Source organism: Lithobates pipiens, unplaced genomic scaffold (assembly GCF_037356315.1).
Source record: "Lithobates pipiens isolate NorthernLeopardFrog02 unplaced genomic scaffold, aLitPip1_a1.2 Scaffold_35, whole genome shotgun sequence".
In the NCBI taxonomy this organism is placed as follows: Eukaryota; Metazoa; Chordata; class Amphibia; order Anura; family Ranidae; genus Lithobates; species Lithobates pipiens.
The window spans coordinates 19556418-19578624 of NW_027507811.1; the positions used below are offsets into that span (position 1 = coordinate 19556418).

The 22207-nt window shown below is 45.8% G+C and overlaps 2 protein-coding genes across 3 annotated transcripts in view; one reads left to right on the top strand and one right to left on the bottom strand.

Moving 5' to 3' along the window:
* The window catches only part of LOC143956180 (uncharacterized), a 40596-nt gene extending 29252 nt beyond the window's left edge, over positions 1–11344 (bottom strand). Inside the window, exons 1-7 of one of the 2 annotated variants that reach the window (XM_077466333.1) lie at positions 11051–11344; positions 10667–10840; positions 10453–10550; positions 9998–10150; positions 9740–9881; positions 8166–8263; positions 6348–6489 (exon numbers count right to left, since the gene is read on the bottom strand). In XM_077466333.1, the coding sequence (XP_077322459.1) occupies positions 6348–6489; positions 8166–8263; positions 9740–9881; positions 9998–10150; positions 10453–10550; positions 10667–10700 (667 nt within the window). In that variant the 5' untranslated portion in view covers positions 10701–10840; positions 11051–11344. The remainder of the gene's footprint in view (positions 1–6347; positions 6490–8165; positions 8264–9739; positions 9882–9997; positions 10151–10452; positions 10551–10666; positions 10841–11050) is intronic. The other variant, XM_077466332.1, reaches the window with a different exon arrangement.
* LOC143955192 (uncharacterized) overlaps positions 1–22207 on the top strand; it is a 422346-nt gene that overhangs the window by 93598 nt on the left and 306541 nt on the right.

Here is a 22207-nt window from a genome sequence, read left to right on the forward strand (position 1 = left end):
GGGGTACAGGAGAGCCAATTCAAGACATTTCAGCACATGGACATTCCCCCTACCTTATAAATAGACCTGATCTGGCGGCCAGAGCAGGGACAGTCTGCAATTCACTAGCTACTAGCTAGCTACTATTAGGTCCACATAGGTCCTTTTAAGGACTGGTATAGGTGTACTATTTGGTGTGCAGTATATAGGGGTGTAATACATGTATAAAATACTTGCACATATAGAAAGCATAGTATAGTGCGTTTCCACTGTGCAGCATTGTGACTGCTGAGCGGTTCTGCAGCGATACTACATCTACAAAGTGACAAACACAATTAGAAAAAAGTATTATAACTGGTGTGATAGACCAGTGGCCCCCCAAATGACAGATTGAAGCGGGGTGTTATATACCTTCTTCCACATACATACTGCACTTCTCTAGATACCTTTTTTTCACAGGGTCATTTAAAAAATGACAGGCAGAGGAAGAGGCAGGCCCCTCCGCAGGGGTGGTAGGGGTAGGGCAGGAGCAACAGGCTTGAGCCAAAGTTGGAAATTGCAGAAGGTGCGTGCGATTACGTCAAAGGAAGCACCAGACTTGGTTGAGTGGCTCACTCAGCCTTACTCTTCTGCACCCTCCTCATCCTCTCGATCTGCACCCTCTTCACGCTCTGCTGTGTGCACCCCCAAAGACACTACCACCAACACCACCACCATATACTCTCCGCTTGAGTCACAGGAATTATTTTCCGATCCATATCAAGAGGACATTTCTGATGCACATCCACTCTTGGTATTGGATCAGGAAGAGGAGGTAGCAACAACCGCTACTCAGCAGTCTGACGACAGTACCCAAATCTGCCCAAGGAGGAGGTTGGTCCCCGGTGTTGCTGCCTACTCCGAGATCTCTACTTATAGCGGTGGGGAAGGTGATGTTGATGATGACGTGTCTAGTGATGTCACGTGGGTGCCCACAAGAGAGGAAGAGGAGGGGAGTTCAGAGGGAGATATGGACCAGCAGATAGGGAGGAGAAGCAGGAATAACTTACATTGCACAGGAGGGACAAAGCAGACTGCAAATGTATCAGGAGCGAGGCATCGATCATATACGGTCACATCTGGCGCTCCCAGGACACCGGCACATGGCCTCGTAGTGTGGGCTTTTTTTAACGTGTCCGCTGCTGACAATAGCGTTGCCATCTGCAATCTTTGCAGTCAACGCATTATTTGCGGTAAGCCCAACACTCACCTAGGGACGACCGCCTTAAGAGGGCACATGAGCTGCCATCACCGAGCCCAGTGGGAGCAACGGAACACACAAAGCCACACTGCAGGCTCTCACCGTCCAGCCTCATCTTCTACTTATCTTCTCCTCTCTCCTCACAATTGTCCTCCACTCCACCTTCCATCACGCCAAGCTCACGTTTTTCTGCAAAAAGGCAGGTTTCCGTGGGCCTAATGTTTGAGCGTAAAAAAATTATGACGCTGGATAACCCTCTTGCCCAACGGTTGACAGCTGGCTTGTCAGAACTGCCATATAAACTGGTGGACTCGGAGGCCTTTCTAAAATTAGTGGCCATTGGAACACCACAATGGAAGGTCCCAGGAAGGAAGTATTTCTCAGAGAAGGGCATCCCAGAGCTATATGGCCATGTTCAGCGGCAAGTGAATGTATCTCTGGCACACAGTGTCGGTGCCAAGATACATCTGACCACAGACACGTGGTCTAGCAAACACGGGCAGGGAAGGTATATCACTTTTACTGCCCACTGGGTGAACCTTCTGACGGCCGTCAAGCAAGTAAACCGTGGCACCCGCGTAGATTTGGTTTTACCGCCATGGATTGCAGGCAGGCCAGGCTCTTCTTTACCTCCTCCTACTCCATCCTCCCTCTCCTCCTCGGCTGACTCCTCCTTTTCCGCTGCTTTGCGTCTCTTCCGCTGCACCGCCCAAGCTCCCCAAAACCTATTCGACATGCCAGGTGAGACGTTGCCATGCCGTGCTGCGTCTGTTGTGCATGGAAGACAAGAGCCACACTGGCCCGGCACTCCTTTCAGCTTTGCGTTCACAGGCAGATCAGTGGCTAACACCCCTCAATTTGACAGTTGGTAAAGTGGTGTGTGACAACGGTGCCAATCTGCTTAGCGCATTGAAACAGGGCAAAATCACGCACGTGCCATGCATGGCACACGTCTTAAACTTAGTCGTGCAGCGATTCGTTGTCAAATACCCTGGGGTCCAGAACGTCTTGCGTCAGGAAAGGAAAATCTCGGCCCGATTCAGAAGATCTTACACGCCCATGGCTCGCCTTGCTGACATTCAGCGGCAACACAATCTGCCGGTCAGACGTCTTATTTGCAATTGCCCGACGAGATGGAACTCAACCTTCTATATGCTTGATAGGCTGCTCCAGCAGAAACGTGCAGTTAACATCTACCTGTACGAACTCTGCGGCAGAACAGGTTCTGGGGAGCTGGGTTTTTTCTCACTGCGCCAGTGGCTGCTCATGCGCGACGCATGCAGACTTCTGCGGCCATTTGAGGAGATCACCAAACTGGTCAGTCGCAGCCATGGCACCATCAGTGACATGGTACCTTATGCCTTCTTTATGGAGCGTGCATTGCGTCAAGTCATTGATCAAGCCGCTGAGGAGCGGGAAGATGAGGAAGTCGCAATGCTGGATGAATTCCCAGGGGGGGCTACTCTATCTGAGACAAGTCAACAACAGGAGTCTGAAGAGGAGTCAGAGGAGGATGGTGCCGGGGAGGATGAGGAGGAGCAAGAAGAGCATGTTTTAAACCTTTCTGGGATCCCTGTTGTTGTGCGTGGATGGGGAGAGGAGAACGAGGAGGACAACATTATCCTGGATGATGAGCAGGAGCCAGGCCACCACACCGCTTCCAGTTTAGTGCAAATGGGGGCCTTCATGCTCCAGTGTTTTAACAGGGACCTCCGTATAAAAAGCATAAAGGTCAAGGACCAGTACTGGGTGGCAACATACTTAGACCCCCGGTAAAAACACAAAATGGTGGAAATGTTACCACCTTCACAGAGGGCTGTCAGAATGGAGCACTTACAGGCCTTGCTTAGAGAAATGCCGCATTCTGCTTTTGCGTGCGCTGGCAGAGGAGCAATTCCCACTCCCAGAGAAAGAGTTGCGGGTACCAATCCAACAGCGCCTGCGAGAGGGCAGTTTGAAGATGTGTTGGTCACTTCTGATATGAGATCATTCTTTCAGCCGACCCATCGACAGGTCTCATCCAGATCCAGCATCAGGGAACGCCTAGACCGACAGGTGTCTGACTACATGTGGATGCCCAGAGCTTGCCCAATTTGCAATGGAACTGTTGGCTTGCCCCTCATCCAGTGTTCTGTCCAAAAGGACGTTCAGCACAGCAGGGGGGATCGTGACCAATAAGCGTACTCGCCTAGCTCACGACTGTTGACTACCTCACATTTATAAAAATGAATGAGGCATGGATCTCGGAGGAATTCAACACATGTAACCAGTAGACCATGTATATGCATAACTCTATAAACGATTTATATAATCTAGCACACGGACCTTTTTTCTACCTTTGGTTCACTTCCTTGTACAAAAAAAGCACACCGTACTATATGCCCGTACCCTCCTGTTTGAAGAGGTTGAGCGGTGTCATATTTTTGGGTCCCGCAGTGAGTTGCTGGTATCAGTGTGGTGTCAGTGCTCTCTATCTCGGTGCTGGTGTGGTGTCAGTGCTCTCTATCATGGTGCTGGTGTGGTGTCAGTGCTCTCTATCACGGTGCTGGTGTCAGTGCTCTCTCTCTCAGTGCTGGTGTGGTATCAGTGCTCTCTATCACGGTGCTGGTGTCAGTGCTCTCTATCACGGTGCTGGTGTCAGTGCTCTCTATCATGATGCTGGTGTCAGTGCTCTCTATTTCGGTGCTGGTGTCAGTGCTCTTTCACGGTGCTGGTGTCAGTGCTCAGTCTCTATCGCGGTGCTGGTTTCAGACAGTGAGGGAGAAAGCAGCGGAGAAGCCAATCAGCAGGCAGTGCCAGCACCATGGCTGAGGATTAGCACTGGACTGGCACCTCCGGACCACCGTAGTGGAGCCCTGCATAGGTGGGGTAAGGGCAGAGGGAGGGGCTCAAGCACAGGTTGGCACACTGGGACACTGGCACAGGACTGCGCTGCCCTGACTGTAGCACTGATCATCTCCTGCACCCCCTTCATAGCCTGCCCTGACCTTGCCTCTCCTCCATGGCCTTCATGCGCTCCTGAATTGTCAAAATTTCACAGATAAAAAAAGAATGCCTGTCGTTGTCGATCCCAGATTCACTTAATACTTTTGTTGTGTCAGTGTCAATGTTGTGGGACTATGTGTGCACAGCTAGTAAGTATTTTGTGGCTGAAAATATGACCTGGAGGTTTTTTGAGGTTCGCCTGCCATTAAAGTCAATGGGGTCCGCCGCGAACCTTGCGGTTCGTGAACTTTTGGCCACATTTGCGGTTCGCATTCGCAAAACATCCTGTCGGAACTTCGTCCATCACTATTCATATGGTGTACAGCATCTCCATCTCATTGATTGGGAACATTGGTTAACATAGTAAATATAATTGCCTTCTTCTGGTGAGGACCAGAGTTGATGCTTTCAAATGGTTTTCAATACCCACAGCACATTGATGTTTTTACTATCAGCAGTTAAGGTTTCTCAGTCTTTCCTGTGCAGAATGATGTGACATTCTCCATTTTGTACATGAGCATCATAGATTGTGTGTAATCAAATAGAAAAAAAAATTAACCACTGTATACGGAAGGGGTGCTTTGTTTTTTGAGCTCTGTGGATGAGGAATAATCTGGTTCGAGATGACTAATAAAAATGATTGGATGTTCTTCTTATTACAAATACTGTATATCAGTGATGGGCCGCCCATAGAGGGCGCAGGGGCGCTGCCCATCCAAAGCTACTCATCATAAAAAAAATGTAAAAAAATACTGGCCCTTTAGGTGTGTGCAGGGTGCTGGACACACAGCTGCTATGGGAAGCATGATGTGTTTGCAATCACATGATTGCAAACAAGAAGCTCTATTGGCTTCCTTTAGAAAGTCCTCGGGGCCCTGAACTCCCCACCCTGAACACTCCCTCTATAGCATTGTTCCCTGCTGTGATGTGTGATTGGCGGGTCCTGTGCCGTCACTTTCGTTTCTCTGACTCATCCCGGCTGTCCGAAGGTGGATGACAGGAAAATTGCTGTGAGTACGAGGGGGAGAGGATGGAAATCGAATGTAAGCGGGGGCTCCGATGGGGAAATCTTATGTAAAGAAGGACTCTGATGGGGACATTGCATGTAAAGGAGGACTCTGATGGGGACATCTCATGTAAAGGAGGACTCTGATGGGGACATCTCATTTAAAGGAGGACTCTGATGGGGACATCTCATTTAAAGGAGGACTCTGATGGGGACATCTCATTTAAAGGAGGACTCTGATGGGGACATCTCATGTAAAGGAGGACTCTGATGGGGACACCTGATATAAACTGGGACTCTGATGGGGACATTTAATGTAAAGGAGGACTTTGATGGAGACATCTAATGTAAAGTGGGAACCTGATGGGGACATCTCATGTAAAGAGGACTCTGATGGGGACATCTGATGGTGACATCTGATGTAAAGGAGCACTATGATCTGATGGTGACATCTGATGTAAAGGGGGACTCTGACTGGGACATCTGATATAAAAAGGGGGCTCTGAGGAGGACTCCTTATGTTAAGTGGTTTTATTTTATTTTACTTGAAATGTGGATGTGATTTGCCTACTGTGAAGGGCACAGTGAGGCTGCATATGATGGGCACAGTGAGGCTGCATATGATGGGCACAATGAGGCTGCATATGAAGGGCACAGTGAGGTTTCATATGATGGGCACAATGAGGCTGCATATGGTGGGCACAGTGGGGCTGCATATGATGGGCACAATGAGGCTGCATATGATGGGCACAGTGAGGCTGCATATGATGGGCATAGTTGTTTCTAGCAGTAATGATAAATGACTATTTACATAAATTTTTTCAGTTTGTATGTGCCCCCCAAAAATGTTGAGCACCAGCCCCCACTGCTGTATATGATTAGTAATAATTGTAGGAAAAACATTTTAGAATGTTGATCTGGGAAGATATCTGATTGCCTTTTCGGATCAGGAAAGAACATTTTTAACCTAAAGAAAACGAGGCTGAGCTTTATATGGTTATTCTGTCTTCCTCCTGGGTGTAGTCAGTAGACATAGACCTTTTCTCCTCTGATGTAACAATGTAAATACAAACTTTATACTCATAGAAGTAAAATAATAATGGGAACTGGTTCCATATTTAGTAGTTTATCACTTACTTGTGTCTATATGTAGAGAAGATTCCTCCTGTTTATTTTCCATAATCATCTCCCCCTCCTCCATAGACTGCTGATCTCCACTCACCAACCTCTCTTCTTCTTCCTTTTTAATCTCAGCTTTGATGTCTTTCAGTTCTTCACCCTGAACCCCAAAGATGACAGAATACATTGGTAAAAAAGAAACAAGAGATTACCCAGAAGAATGTCCTCTCATAGATTTGAATACATTTTGGGGCTGATTTACTAAGATGAATGCACTGCGCATTCGGAGAACGAAGAAGAGACGCCATGGAGGAAGATGCCGGACGAGAACACCAGAACAAGAAAAAGCGGATCGGAGGAAGAAGAAGATGGAGGAAGAAGATGAAGAAACCAAAGGATGAAGAAAGGAAGAAGACCAGAAGAAAGAAGATGAAAGAAGACTTTAATAAAGGACTTGTCAAAGACCGTCTCCTGTCATTTTTAACGATTTTGTCACTTTTTTGGTGAAATGGTAGGTGTACTTTTGTACCCCCTTACCATTTCACACGGGGGGAGGCCGGTATCTGGGGGGTCCCCTTGTTAAAGAGGGCTTCCAGATTCCAATAAGCCCCCCGCCCACAGACCCCCACAACCACCGTCCAGGGTTGTGGGGATGAGGCCCTTGTCCTCATCAACATGAGGACAAGGTGCTTTGGGGGGACCCCAAAGCATCCTCCCAATGTTGAGGGCATGTGGCCTGGTACGGTTCGGGGGGGGGGGGGTGCGCTCTCTCGTCCTCCCTCTTTTCCTGCGGCCTGCCAGGTTGTGTGCTCGGATAAGGGTCTGGTATGGATTTTGAGGAAGAAGAAGATGGGGAAGAAGAAGTTGGAGGAACAAGAACTACACAGAAGGAAGACCAGAAGAAGCAGAAAGAAGAAAAAATTAATAAAGGACTTGTCAAAAACTCTTGTGTTTTTTAACCTTTTTGTCACTTATTTTTGTGAAATGGTAGGGGTACATTTGTACCCCATTACCAATTCACACGGGGGGGGCAGGATCTGGGGGTCCCCTTGTTAAAGTGGGCTTCCAGATTCTGATAAGCCCCCCGCCCACAGACCCCCACAACCACCAGGCAAGGGTTGTGCGGATGAGGCCCTTCACCCCATCAACATGGGGATGAGGTGCTTTGAGGGCCTACCCGTAAGGGACTGGTATGGAATTTTGGGGGACCCCCACGCATTTTTTTTCTTCATTTTTTTTTCTTAATGCTAACATGACCTGTGAGAAAATCGCCTTAAAAAAACCCATAGAAGTGAACCAGCGCAAAAAAAAGTCAAGTTGAGAGGTACGCCTGTTCAGCTTATGCAAATGAACCTACGTGGCTTGACATTTACTAAGATTTTGCCAGCGCAGTGAACCAGAGCACTTGAACGGGCGCAAATGCCGCTTGCGCATGCACAGTGCATAAAATGATAAAACGATCTCACGCAGTTCCGTGTATATTTGCAGGCGCAGCAAGCTTGCTCAGAGAAAGTTAATATTCCATTCCATTTTAGGCATATTTGTTACTTGGACAGTCATATCTATACTTCCTCACATCACCCCCATAATATTCGCACTTCCAGCTTCTTTTAATTCTGAGTTGAAGATGCCGCGCGCCAGGTCTATAGCGGCACACAGATCGCGGCCGCCCGTGCGCCGGCATGCTCATAGTAAATGGGGAATTGCGCTGTGCTACAGTCGAAAATGCTTTGTGAATACAAAAACCCTCATTGCGCGTCGGCGTGTGCCGCAACTCATAGCGCAAATGCTTTGTAAATCAGCCCCTTTGAGTTCTAGTTGCTCAGTCCCACCTACCTGATGATGGTGGGGGATGGTGTGATCTTCCTGTGTGGAATCCCGGGAATACAGAGGATGGGGACATCTCTCTGGTGGGTTCCCATTACTGGATCCATCTGTAGGAAACACACACACTGACTGAATACATTGTTTCTATGTGTTTATCAGATGATGGGGAATCTAGGTGGAGCCTCCGTACTGCTCTCTCCTTTACAATAAAGTCTCCTCTTACCCGGTGATGTGAGGGGCGGCTGATTCTCCATCATGACGTCCTTGTAGAGATCCTTGTGTCCTTCTAAATACATCTGTTATCAGGCAGTGAGGTGGAGGCACTGTGATGTGTGGGAGACCCGGTAGAGGGCACACAGGTAAAGTGATACAGGAGCACAACAGTAGGTGAGTGGCGACCTTGGTCTGTGCTAGTCTAGGCCGGACCGTGGTCATCACTTACCTCCTGCTGTGTGGACCAGCCATCAACAGGCCACAGACTGGTACTGGTCCGCAGCTTGGTGGTTGAGACCCCTAGTCTATAGTGTCTACACCTCATTTGTTGGGAACATGATGTTATATTGAGGAATGGAGATGGACCTTTCATATGGTGTACAGTATCTCCTCCTCATTTGTTGGGAACATGACGTTATATTGAGGAATGGAGATGGACCTTTCATATGGTGTACAGTATCTCCTCCTCATTTGTTGGGAACATGACGTTATATTGAGGAATGGAGATGGACCTTTCATATGGTGTACAGTATCTCCTCCTCATTTGTTGGGAACATGACGTTATATTGAGGAATGGAGATGGACCTTTCATATGGTGTACAGTATCTCCTCCTCATTTGTTGGGAACGTGACGTTATATTGAGGAATGAAGATGGACCTTTCATATGGTGTACAGTATCTCCTCCTCATTTGTTGGGAACATGACGTTATATTGAGGAATGGAGATGGACCTTTCATATGGTGTACAGTATCTCCTCCTCATTTGTTGGGAACATTGGTTAATGTGGTAAATATAATTGCCTTCTTCTGGTGAAGATTGGAGTTGATTCTTTCAAATGATTTTCAATACCGCAGCACATTGGGCGCTAGGTACACCAATGATGTTTTTACTATCAGCAGTTAGGGTTTCTCAGTGTTTCCTGTACAGAATGATATGACATTCTCCATTTTGTATGTGAGCATCATAGATTGTGTGTAATTAAATAGAAAATAAACAAACCTCTGTATACGGAAGGGGTGCTTTGTTTTTAGAGCTCTGTGGATGAGGAATAATCTGGTTCCAGATGACTAATAAGAATGACTGGATGTTCTTCTTATTACAAATACTGTATACTAATAATTGTAGGAAAAATGTATTTAAAATGTTGATCTGGGAAGATATCCGATTGCCTTTTTGGCTCCGGAAAGAACATTTTTAAACTAAAGAAAACGAGGCCGAGCTTTATATGGTTATTCTGTCTTCCTCCTGGGTGTATTCAGTAGACATAGACCTTTTCTCCTCTGATGTAACAATGTAAATACAAACTTTATACTCATAGAAATAAAATAATAATGAGAACTGGTTCTATATTTAGTGTTTTATTACTTACTTGTGTCTATATGTAGAGAAGATTCCTCCTGTTTACTTTCCATAATCCTCTCCCCCTCCTCCATAGACTGCTGATCTCCACTCACCAACCTCTCTTCTTCTTCTTCTTTATCCTCAACTTTGAGGTCTTTCATTTCTTCACCCTAAACCCCAAAGATGACAGAATACATTAGTACAAAAGAAACAAGAGATTACACAGAAGAATGTCCTCTCGTGAATTAGAATACATTTTAAGTTCTAGTTACTCAGTGCCACCTACCTGATGATGGTGGGGGATGTTGTGACCTTCCTGTGTGGAATCCCGGGAATACAGAGGACCTCCCTCCTCCATAGACCGCTGATCTCCACTCACCAACCTCTCTTCTTCTTCTTCCTCTTTATCCTCAACTTTGATGTCTTTCAGTTCTTCATCCTAAACCCCAAAGATGATAGAATACATTGGTACAAAAGAAACAAGAGATTACGCAGAAGAATGTCCTCTCATGGATTAAGCCCCATACACACTATCAGATTTTCTGCTGAGTTTTTCCTTCAGATTTACCAAAACCATGTAGTAGAAGGGCCTGCCTGATTGCATACACATTGAAACTCCAAAGGTTTGACCTCATATTATATGGTTTTGGTAAATCTGAAGGAAAAATTCAGCAGAAAATCTGATAGTGTGTATGGGGCTTTAGAATACATTTTGAGTTCTAGCTGCTCAGTCCCACCTACCTGATGATGGTGGGGGATGGTGTGACCTCCCTGTGTGGAATCCCGGGAATACAGAGGACGGGGACATCTCTCTGGTGGGTTCCCATTACTGGATCCATCTGTAGGAAACACACACACTGACTGAATACATTGTTTCTATGTGTTTATCAGATGATGAGGGATCTAGGTGGAGCCTCCGTACTGCTCTCTCCTTTACAATAAAGTCTCCTCTTACCCGGTGATGTGAGGGGCGGCTGATTGTCCATCATGGCGTCCTTGTAGAGATCCTTGTGTCCTTCTAAATACCTCTGCTGTCAGGCGGTGAGGTGGAGGCACTGTGATGGGTGATGTCCTGTGAAGACGGCTGCTGGGTGTTCATGGATCTCCAGATGTTTATTGCTCTATAATCCTGTGTGAAGACAGGAAATCATAACGATCACGTCATACTTTCCGGAATTATCCCTACTTCTACCCATGTCAAAAAATAACCCCGGATAGCAGTATTTTAGGTTTGTGTAGTAGTGGATGTTGGAGATAAAGACATCACAGTGACTATGGAGGAAGAGAACGGACATGACGAGGGGATTTATTGGTGTAAATAGAAAAAGAATCTTATTACCCTCTTTGTGTGTTCCAGTGATGTGTGATCTCTTTTTCCTCCTCCTTTCACCTTGGATATTGTACGTTATACAACGTTCTGTGCTTATCTTTCATCAGTTCCCATCAGAGTGATCTGCAAACAATATGCGGTGTTGTTGTCTTGTTAGAACTGCATCATAAGAGGCTTCTCAGGGTACGGAGTGATATATCAAGCCCATCCTCCGCCCATACTTCCTGTGTTTCTTCGAGAGGGGGTCTGGCGGCAAAGTGGAGCTCCACTGAGGACAGGAAGCACGTGACCTCCACTTGCTTTTTTTTTTTTTTTTTTTTTTTTACTAAACTTTATTGTGAATCTCTGCAGCTGGAGCTCTACAAAGGGAAGTGGAGGTCACATGATCTCTGTGTAGAGTGGAGCTCCACTACAGGCATTAAACAATTCAGCCCCGGAAGATTTGGCTGCTCAATGCCCAGGCCATTTTTTTGCAATTCGGCACTGCGTCCTTTTAACTGACAATTGCGCGGTCATGCGACGGTGTACCCAAACAAAATTGACGTCCTTTTTTACCCACAAATAGGTCTTTCTTTTGGTGGTATTTGATCACCTCTGTGGCTTTTATTTTTTGCGCTATAAACAAAAGAAGAGCGACATTTAAAAAAAAAAAACACAATATCTTAAATTTTTTGCTATAGTAAATATCTCAATTTAAAAAAAAAATGTCCTTAGTTTAGGCCGATACGTATTCTTCTACATATTTTTGTTAAAAAAAAATATTGCAATAAGCGTATATTGATTGGTATTCGCAAAAGTTATGGCGCCTACAAACTATGGGAAAGATTTATGGCATTTATATAGCGTTTTTATTATTTTCTTTTTTTTACTAGTAATGGCGGTGATCTGCGATTTTTAGCGGTATTGCGACATTGCGGCGGACACTTTTGACACATTTTGGGGACCAAAATGGACATTTACAGAGCGATCAGTGCTATAGATATGCACTGATTACTATGTATTTGTCACTGGCAGGGAAGGGGTTAACACTAGGGAGCGATTAAAGTGGAAGTAAACCCATGGATTTAAACAGTTAAAAAAAAAAGGCATGCCGGGAATGCTAACTGCACATTGGCTGTGCTCTCAGCCAAACTATCAAACCAACCAATGACTGGTGTCATAACGAATCACTTGTGCAGCACCATAGCAGTTGAAGATTAAACAGAGGCAAAGATGGCAGCTTCCTTGGCTTTACTTCCACTTTAACCACTTGAGGACCGCCGTATTGCCATTGTACGTCAGCACAATGGCACAGGCAGGCATAATCACGTACATCAACGTGATTGCCTTCCAGCGGGTGGGGGGTCCGATCGGACCCCCTCCCGCTGGTTACGGCGGTCCGATTCGGTCCAGGAGCGCTCCGTGATGAGGGGATGGCCGTTGGTTTTCGGCCACCCCCTCTGGATCGCTCCTGGCCAATAAGAAGCTTCCTCCCCTGTGTATTGTTTACACAGGAAGGAGGAAGTGATGTCATTCTCCTCGGGGCGGTCTTTTTGACCGGACTACGAGGAGAACAGTAAAAGTAAGTGTGCACCAACACTACACTGACATGTAGGTACACACAGGCACACAAACCCCCCCCGATCCCCCCCCCGATCGCCCCCCGATCCCCCCCCCGCCCCCCCTCCCCCCCAGTCACAGTGTCACTGATTGCATTGATCATTTCTTTACTGATCAATGCATTCAGTGTCAGTTGTGACAGTAAAAACTGTCAGGACAGTTAGTGTTAGGTCCAGGGTAGCCCCCTATCACCCCCCAATAAAGATTTAACCCCCTGATTGCCCCTAGAGTTAACCCTTTCACCCCCTTTTGCCAGTGTCACTAAGCGATCATTTTTCTGATCGCTGCATGTGTCGCTAGTGTCGCTAGGTAGCTAGTTATTTTTTTAGGTTCACCGCCAGGTTTTTATAGCGCTAGGTACCCCGATATACTACCCAATAATGTTTTTAACCCCCTGATTGCCGCTAGTTAACCCTTTCACCCCCTTTTGCCAGTGTCACTAAGCGATCGTTTTTCTGATCGCTGCATTAGTGTCGCTACAGTCGCTAGGTAGCTAGTTATTTTTTTAGGTTCACCGCCAGGTTTTTATAGCGCTAGGTACCCCGATATACTACCCAATAATGTTTTTAACCCCCTGATTGCCGCTAGTTAACCCTTTCACCCCCTTTTGCCAGTGTCACTAAGCGATCGTTTTTCTGATCGCTGCATTAGTGTCGCTACAGTCGCTAGGTAGCTAGTTATTTTTTTAGGTTCACCGCCAGGTTTTTATAGCGCTAGGTACCCCGATATACTACCCAATAATGTTTTTAACCCCCTGATTGCCGCTAGTTAACCCTTTCACCCCCTTTTGCCAGTGTCACTAAGCGATCGTTTTTCTGATCGCTGCATTAGTGTCGCTACAGTCGCTAGGTAGCTAGTTATTTTTTTAGGTTCACCGCCAGGTTTTTATAGCGCTAGGTACCCCGATATACTACCCAATAATGGTTTTAACCCCCTGATTTCCGCTAGTTAACCCTTTCACCCCCTTTTGCCAGTGTCACTAAGCGATAATTTTTCTGAACGCTGCATCAGTGTCGCTAGTGTCGCTAGGTAGCTAGTTATTTTTTTAGGTTCACCGCCAGGTTTTTATAGCGCTAGGTACCCCGATATACTACCCAATAATGGTTTTAACCCCCTGATTGCTGCTAGTTAACCCTTTCACCCCCTTTCACCAGCGATCACAGTATAAGTGTCACTGGTGACGCTGGTTAGCCAGTTAGTTATTTAGGTTCCCCGTCAGGTTTTTATATAGCGCCAGGGACCCCCATATACTACCTAATAAAAATTTGAACCCCCTGATTGCCCCTAGTTAACCCTTTCACCACTGATCACCGTATAAGTGTTACGGGTGACTCTGGTTAGTTTGTTTTTTATAGCATTTTATATTCAAATCCGGAAGGCAGTGCTTGGTTTTCGGGGTCCCGTACGTGGCTAGGCTCCCAAAAAGTCCCCCACATGTGGTATCCCCGTACTCGGGAGAAGCAGCAGAATTTATTTTGGGGTGTAATTTGACTTCTGCACATAGCATGTGTGAGCAATATATCATTTAGTGACAACTTTGTGCAAAAAAAAAAAAAGTTTGTAATATTCCCGCAACTTTTGGCAAAATATAAAATATTCCATGGACTCAACATGCCTCTCAGTAAATAGCTTGGGGTGTCTACTTTCCAAAATGGGGTCATTTGGGGGGGGTTTGTGCTATTTTGGCATTTTATGGCCTTCGAAACTGTGATAGGTAGTGAGGAGTTAAATCAAAAATTTGCACCCTTAGAAATCCTGAAGGTGGTGATTGGTTTTCGGGGTGCCGTGCGCGACTAGACTCCCAAAAAGTCCCACACATGTGGTATCCCCGTACTCGGGAGAAGCAGCAGAATGTATTTTGGGGTGTCATTTCACATATGCCCATAGCATGTGTGAGCAATATATCATTTAGTGACAACTTGGTGCAAAAAAAAAAAAGTTTGTAATATTCCCGCAACTTGTGGCAAAATATAAAATATTCCATGGACTCAACATGCCTCTCAGTAAATAGCTTGGGGTGTCTACTTTCCAAAATGGGGTCATTTTGGGGGGTTTTGTGCTATTTTGGCATTTTATGGCCTTCGAAACTGTGATAGGTAGTGAGGAGTTAAATCAAAAATTTGCACCCTTAGAAATCCTGAAGGTGGTGATTGGTTTTCGGGGTGCCGTGCGCGACTAGACTCCCAAAAAGTCCCACACACGTGGTATCGCCATACTCGGGAGAAGTAGCGGAATATATTTTGGGGTGCAATTCCACATATAACCATGGCATGTGTGAGCAATATATCATTTAGTGACAACTTTTTGTAAAAAAAATGTTTTTTTTTTTTTTTTGTCATTATTCAATCCCTTAGGACAAAAAAAATAAATATTCAATGGGCTCAACATACCCATCAGCAATTTCCTTGGGGTGTCTACTTTCCAAAATGGGGTCATTTGGGGGGGATTTGTACTGCCCTGCCATTTTAGCACCTCAAGAAATGAGATCGGCAGTCATAAATTAAAAGCTGTGTAAATTCCAGAAAATGTACTCTAGTTTGTAGACGCTATAACTTTTGCGCAAACCAAAAAATATACGCTTATTGACATTTTTTTTACTAAAGACATGTGGCTAAATAAATTTTGCCCTCAATGTATGACTAAAATTTAGTTTATTCGATTTTTCTTATAACAAAAAGAAGAAAATATCTTTTTTTTTCAAAATTTTCGCTCTTTTTCCATTTATATCGCAAAAAAAAAAAATCGCAGAGGCAATCAAATACCATCAAAAGAAAGCTCTATTTGTGGGAAGAAAAGGACGCAAATTTCGTTTGGGTGCAATATTGCATGACCGCGCAATTACCAGTTAAAGCAGCGCAGTGCGAAATTGCAAAAAGACCTCTGGTCCTTAAGGTGTTTATTGGTCCGGAGCTGAAGTGGTTAAGGGGTTAATTATGTTCCCTATATGTGTGTTCTAACTTGGGGGATGGGACTAACTAGGAGAGATGACAGATCACTGTTTCTACTTTGTAGAAACACACGATCTGTCTTCTCTCCTCTGACAGCACAGGGATTTGTGTGTTTACACACACAAACCCCTGTGCTGCCGCTTGCGCATGCAATCACGCGTGGCCCGGGGGCAATCACGCCCACTGACCACGCCCATCGGGCCCCCTGCTGTGCAACCGGTGCGCGCCCTCTGGTGGCGCTCCTGGGCAAAGCCGTATATGTACGGGATTTCGCCCAGGAGAGCCCTTCTGCCGCAGTATATCTGCTGGCCCCCCTTATCAAATTTTCTGGCCAAAAATCATTCAGGCTAATAGATATTCGTTAGATCTGGTAAGATCAAGTGGTTTTAATGTTAGATCTCACATAATTTTAGAGATATTCCACATAAAAATTGAGATATTAGGTGGTACATGACGGGTTGCCCCCCCTTATCAAATTTTCTGGCCAAAAATCATTCAGGCTAATAGATATTCATTAGATCTGGTAAGATCAAGTGGTTTTAACGTTAGATCTCACATCTTTTCAGAGATATTCCAATAAAATATCCCGGCCAGTGACTAGATCTCAGTCTGTACCCCTTTCTGAAGATGAAAACAACAAGGATGAAGAGAAAGATTGTCTGTGGCTGTCTCAAATGCCAGGGCCTGCTCCCAAAGTGACTGAGGTGACTCTCGGGCCAGAGCTTCTTCAGGTCTGGTATGGATTTTAAGTGGAACCCTGCACCAAAAAAAAAAAAAAATGGCGTGGGGTTCCCCCCCCCAAAAATCCATACCAGACCCTTATCCAAGCATGCAACCTGGCAGGCCACAGGAAAAGGGGGGGCGGGAGAGCGCCCCCACTCCTGAACCGTACCAGGCCACATGCCCTCAACATTGGGAGGGTGCTTTGAGGTAGCCCCTCAAAGCACCTTTTCCCCATGTTGATGGGGAGAAGGGCCTCATCCCCATAACCCTTGCCCGGTGGTTGTGGGGGTCTGCAGGCGGGGGGGGGCTTATCAGAATCTGGAAGCCCTCTTTAACAAAGGGGACTCCCAGATCCCGCCCCCGTGTGAATTTTTTTCAATGACTTTCATCTGTATTGCCAAGACTCGACAATTCCTTGTAGCTGCGAGTAGTTTTAAATGACTTTTATTTCCTTTACAAATGTCATTTTGCACTCGGACTGTTCTAAACGCAGGAAACATGCGCCCCTTTACAGGCATACTATAGACACCCCCCAGGTATGAAATTTAAAGGAATTTTACACTTTTATTGTTTCACTTTAAGCATTATTAAAATCACTGCTACCAAAAAAAGTCTGTTTTTAAAACTTTTTTTTGCATTGATACATGTCCCCTGGGGCAGGACCCGGGTCCCCAAACACTTTTTATGACAATAACTTGCATATTACCTTTAAAATTAGCACTTTTGATTTCTCCCATAGACTTTTAAAGGGTGTTCCGCGGCTTTCGAATTTGCTGCGAACACCCAAAATTGTTTGCTATTCGGCGAACGGGTGAACAGCCAATGTTCGAGTCAAACTCATGTTCGACTCGAACAGACAGCCCATCCCTAATAGTCGGCAGTGATGGGCACTGGTGAAGGTGCACCGAGAGGCAGCAGTCATGGGCACTGATGGACACTGGTAGGTGGCACTGATAAGGAGGCACTGATTACTGATTAACAGTACGGATGAGCACAGATTGGCAGCACTAATGGGCACTGATTGGCAGCACCGATGAGCACAGATTGGCAGCACTGGTGGCCACACTCGGGGCTGCACGGATTATCAGGACACGGATAATCAGTGCCCTAATTATCAGTGTAGATGTCTCTTTCACACCAGCTGGTTAGCTGTTCTCCTCTCCTCATGCTGTCAGCGTGAGGAAAGGAATGCTGATAACCAACTTGTGTTTACAGCGTGATCAGCTGTGACTGGACACTGCTGATCATGTGGTAAAGGGCCACTGTGATTGGCTCTTTACTCCGATCTGTGATAAGCTGTGTCCTAAGATTTAGAGGGAGCCAAAGCGGGGTGTGGTGGGAGCGATCATTGGAGGATGTCATATAACACCCTCCCAGAACTGGACGACCAGATTGAAGATTCATAGAGTATTAGGAGGATAAGAATGGTTTAGTAATCAGTACACCATGTCCTCTACATGCTGTGACTGGATAACATGGGCAACATCACGAAACATAGACAAAGTTGCTGTCAGAGAACTCACAGTGCTAATGCCCGTCTCCAGGGCTGTCTTTAAAATTGATTGGACCCTGGGCAAAACTTTTCTTGCCCCCCCCATGCAGTTTTGCTCTCCACCTGCTCTGAGACATACAATAAATAGCAGCTAGACTCAAAATCAGTTTACTGAATCAGATCAGGCAGCAATTGCGATTGGTTGCCAGAGGTTACAATGTATCATTAACGCTCACTGACTGGTTGCTAGAGGTTACAGCACACATTACAGTTCACTGGTTAGTTGCTAGAGGTTACACATGATTTCTGCTTGCTAGAGATTACTGTGGATATGACCTCAGGGGGCATGATATACATATCAATGCCGCTGGCTGCTTCTATGTACATATGAATGCTGGTAATTTACATGTAAACACAGGGTCTGCAGGTGAGTCATCTGAACACAACAATAGGGCAGAGCTGGGCAGCATTAGCAGCAGCACTTCACACTGAGATATTGGACAGCACAGGACTAAAAACCTCAAAGGGCGAGGGAATTTAAACCAGGATAGTTGGCAAGTATAAGGCAGCTGCTTTGGGCCCCGCAACAATGACAGGGCCCAGGGCAGCTGCCCCTTTTGCCCTGCCTTAAAAACGGCCCTGCCCGTCTCCCTGCAGCAGTGGCTAATTCCATTCCACTAATGCCAATGGGCATGAGCGGAGTCCCCAACAGAGGCGAGCGAGTTCCTGGAATGAACGTGCGCTCTTGCGCACCCATGTGAACGTGTGTGCACATTCGCGTCCGCCAATCCTGGCACATGGCGCCCTATATAAACAGAGTCTCTGCCTGATACCAGTGCTGGATCGTCTTCAGCTTGTTCCTGAGTTGCTGATTGCTGTTTGACCTGTTACCTTGCTCCTGACAAACCCGGCTTCCTTGACCATCCTCCTGGATCACCCCTGCCTGTTATTTACCTCTGCTGATTATACAGACCTCGGCTTGGATTCTATACTACGGCTCCGCATCCTGATCCTGTGCCTCGCTGCCAGCCCGTTGCCAACCACTGCCTGTCCTTGACTACGAACCTGCCTTCCGTTTATGTACCTTGTTGCCAACCTTTGCCTGTTCCTGACGTTGCAGTTGTTCCTGAATCCATACTTACCTGCCTGGCTCCCACTGAACAGTTCTGGTTCTATATTTAGGATATATCTGGTCTATAAACCAGAGGCTCTGGATGGACAGTTGGATAAATGGCTGTATATTTAGGATGGATCCGGTCTATAAACCAGAGGCTCTGGATGGGCAGTTGGATATATGGTTCTATATTTAGGATGTATCCGGTCTATAAACCAGAGGCTCTGGATGGACAGTTGGATAAATGGTTCTATATTTAGGATGTATCTGGTCTATAAACCAGAGGCTCTGGATGGACAGTTGGATAAATGGTTCTATATTTAGGATGTGTACATATTATAATACTCTATATATTTGTCCGTAAAGTAGTATCTGGTGGAGATAAAAGACATCACAATCACTATGGAGGAAGAGGACGGACATGATGGGGGGTTACTGGGTGTAAATATAAAACAATTTGTAGTACCTCCTCTGCTGCCGATGGTGAGGATATCCTTCTCTTCTTCCTGCAATCTGTCTTATCTCTAGGAATTCTGTCTCTGCATTCCATAGAAAATAAGTGAGATCAGCACCTTGTGGAGAAAATACCAACTGCAGCCTGCGTTTTTAAACACTTTGAAAGCTGCTTCTTGGATTGTTCTTCATTTTCGGTGCCTGACCACTTGCCATATACAGTAACCATTGTATAAAAACAACAAGATGGCGGGCTCCTGAAGGTTGGGGGCCGTATAAGAATGGCCTCCCCTTTGCACTGCTCATGTGCGCCCTCTAGAGTGTGCAGCAGCGTGCTCCGTGATCACTGAGTCCATCAGACACGGCAGATGAAAGAGCAGGGTACAAGACCAATTAAATTTGCCCTGTCCCATGTGATCACTGTGACCAATCACAGCCATCACAAATGTGAACAAAAGCTGCATGTTGGTGCCACCATCAGCACAGTACGGTGTCACCAGAGCAGCCAACCAACGTCCCTGATCACTACCAACTCCAGTACAGGATCATCATACCAGTGCAACCGGCAACAGTGTCCCTTATTGCTAGCCACCCCAGTACAAAATCACCAGACAACAGTGTTCCAGATTGCTGACACTGTCACTACACTAGTGTAAGCCAATAACAGTGTTCCCGATCACCGCTATACCAGTCCTACTGTCACCAGATGAGTGCAGCCATCGGCAGCGTTCCTGGTCACCCCCACAGCAGTCCCTGTGTCACCTGACCAGTGTCAGCCAGCAACAGTGTTCTCGATTACCACCATACGAGTTCCAAAGCCACCAGACCAGTGTAAGCCAATCACACTGTTTCTGATCACTTGTCAAATCAGTCCCAGTGTCGCAAGACCAGTGTAAGCCATCAACATCATTTCTGATTAATGCTTCATGCGTCCCAGTGTAAGCCAGTAACAGTGTTCCCGATCTCCACTACACCAGTCCTATTGTAACCAGACCAGTGCATCCAGTACTTGTTCCTGTTCCTGATCACCAGCTTGTGTCCCATTGTCCCCAGACCAGTGTAAGTTAGAAACAGTGTTCCTGATCACCGCCACACCAGTCCCAGTACCTGATTGCCGACCACATTGCTGTCTGCCGTCCTACCGGACCCATCTGTGGATCCCACTGACTAAATTCCCGAGACGCCAGTCCCAGCCATCCCCTGCAGACAACTGCACGCCTGGAACCACAGGAACTCTATTGTTCACCCTTTGTTCATCCTCCTACACTTCCTGGTCAGTGAGCATGGCATTCCTGGGGACAACCACGTATAAACTGATTTTTGGGATGCACAAGATACAATGTTTGGTACATAATCAATCCATAAACACAAATGAATACTGTAAGTATGTCAAAATACCTGAACTGGTAATCACTTAACGAAGGGTGCGTAACCCTGCACACCAGAGGCTCTTGGTATTAAGACATAACTTTCACCCTAAAGATGATAATACTTCCGAAGATCATGTACAAGTTTCAGATGCTCCCCATATATATACCCCCAGCATATTTTAGAACATTAACTGCTTAAGGAGCGCCTCCTGCACATATACGTCGGCAGAATGGCACGGCTGGGCACGATCACGTACCTGTACGTTGCTCCTTAAGTGCCCAGCCATGGGTCGGGAGCGCGAGATCCCGACCCGGTCCTGAGCTCCATGACCATGGCCGCGGGACCAGCAGACCCGATCGCCACTGGTGTCCCGCGATCGGGTCACAGAGTTGAAGAACGAGGAGAGGTCTGTGTACACAAACCTCTCCCCATGCTTCCTAGTGTGGCTGTCACCGATCGTCTGTTCCCTTTTATAGGGAAAGACGATCAGTGACGTCACATGCTAGGCCACGCCCCCTACAATAAAAAAAACACATAATCCCTCCTCGCCCCCTAGTGGTTGACTCCTTCACTGCCAGTGTCATTTACACAGGAATCAGTGCATTTAAATAGCACTGATTGCTATATAAATGACAATGGTCCCACAAATGTGTCAAAAATCTCGGATGTGTCTGCCATAATGTCGCAGTCACAATAAAAATTGCTGATCGCCACCATTACTAGTAAAAAAAATATATATTTATAAAAATGCTGTAAAACTATCCCCTATTTTTTAAACGATATAACTTTTGCGCAAACCAATCAATAATCGCTAATTGCGATTTTTTTTTACCAAAAATATGTAGAAAAATAAGTTCCGGCCTAAACTGAGGAAAAAAAAATTTTTTATATATTTTTTGGGGATATTTATTATAGCAAAAAGTAAAAAATATAAATTTTTCAAAATTGTCGCTCTATTTTTGTTTATAACGCAAAAAATAAAAACCACAGAAGTGATCAAATACCACCAAAAGAAAGTTCTATTTGTGGGAAAAAATGGATGTCAATTTTGTTTGGCAGCCACGTCGCACGACCGCGCAATTGTCAGTTAAAGTGCCGAATCGCAAAAAAGGGGCCTGGTCCTTTGGTCGGGTGCTTAAAGTGGAAGTAAACCCATTAAATTAACCGTTTATAAAAAGAGTTACATTTTCGGCATGCCAGGAATGTAACTGTCACATTGGTTGTGCTCTCAACCAAACTGTTAAACCATCCAATGGCTGGTGTCATAACTGATCACATGTGCAACAACATGGCAGTTGAAGATTAAACAGAGGTCAAGATGGCAGCTTCCTTGGCTGAAAATGATAGGAGGGTTTACTTCCACTTGGTTAAGAACTTTAATCACTAAATTAATATGGCACAATAAGAAACCTAGAATCTCTCTGGCAACTCCAAAGAAAGTAAAAAACCAAGGGGGATTAAATGTA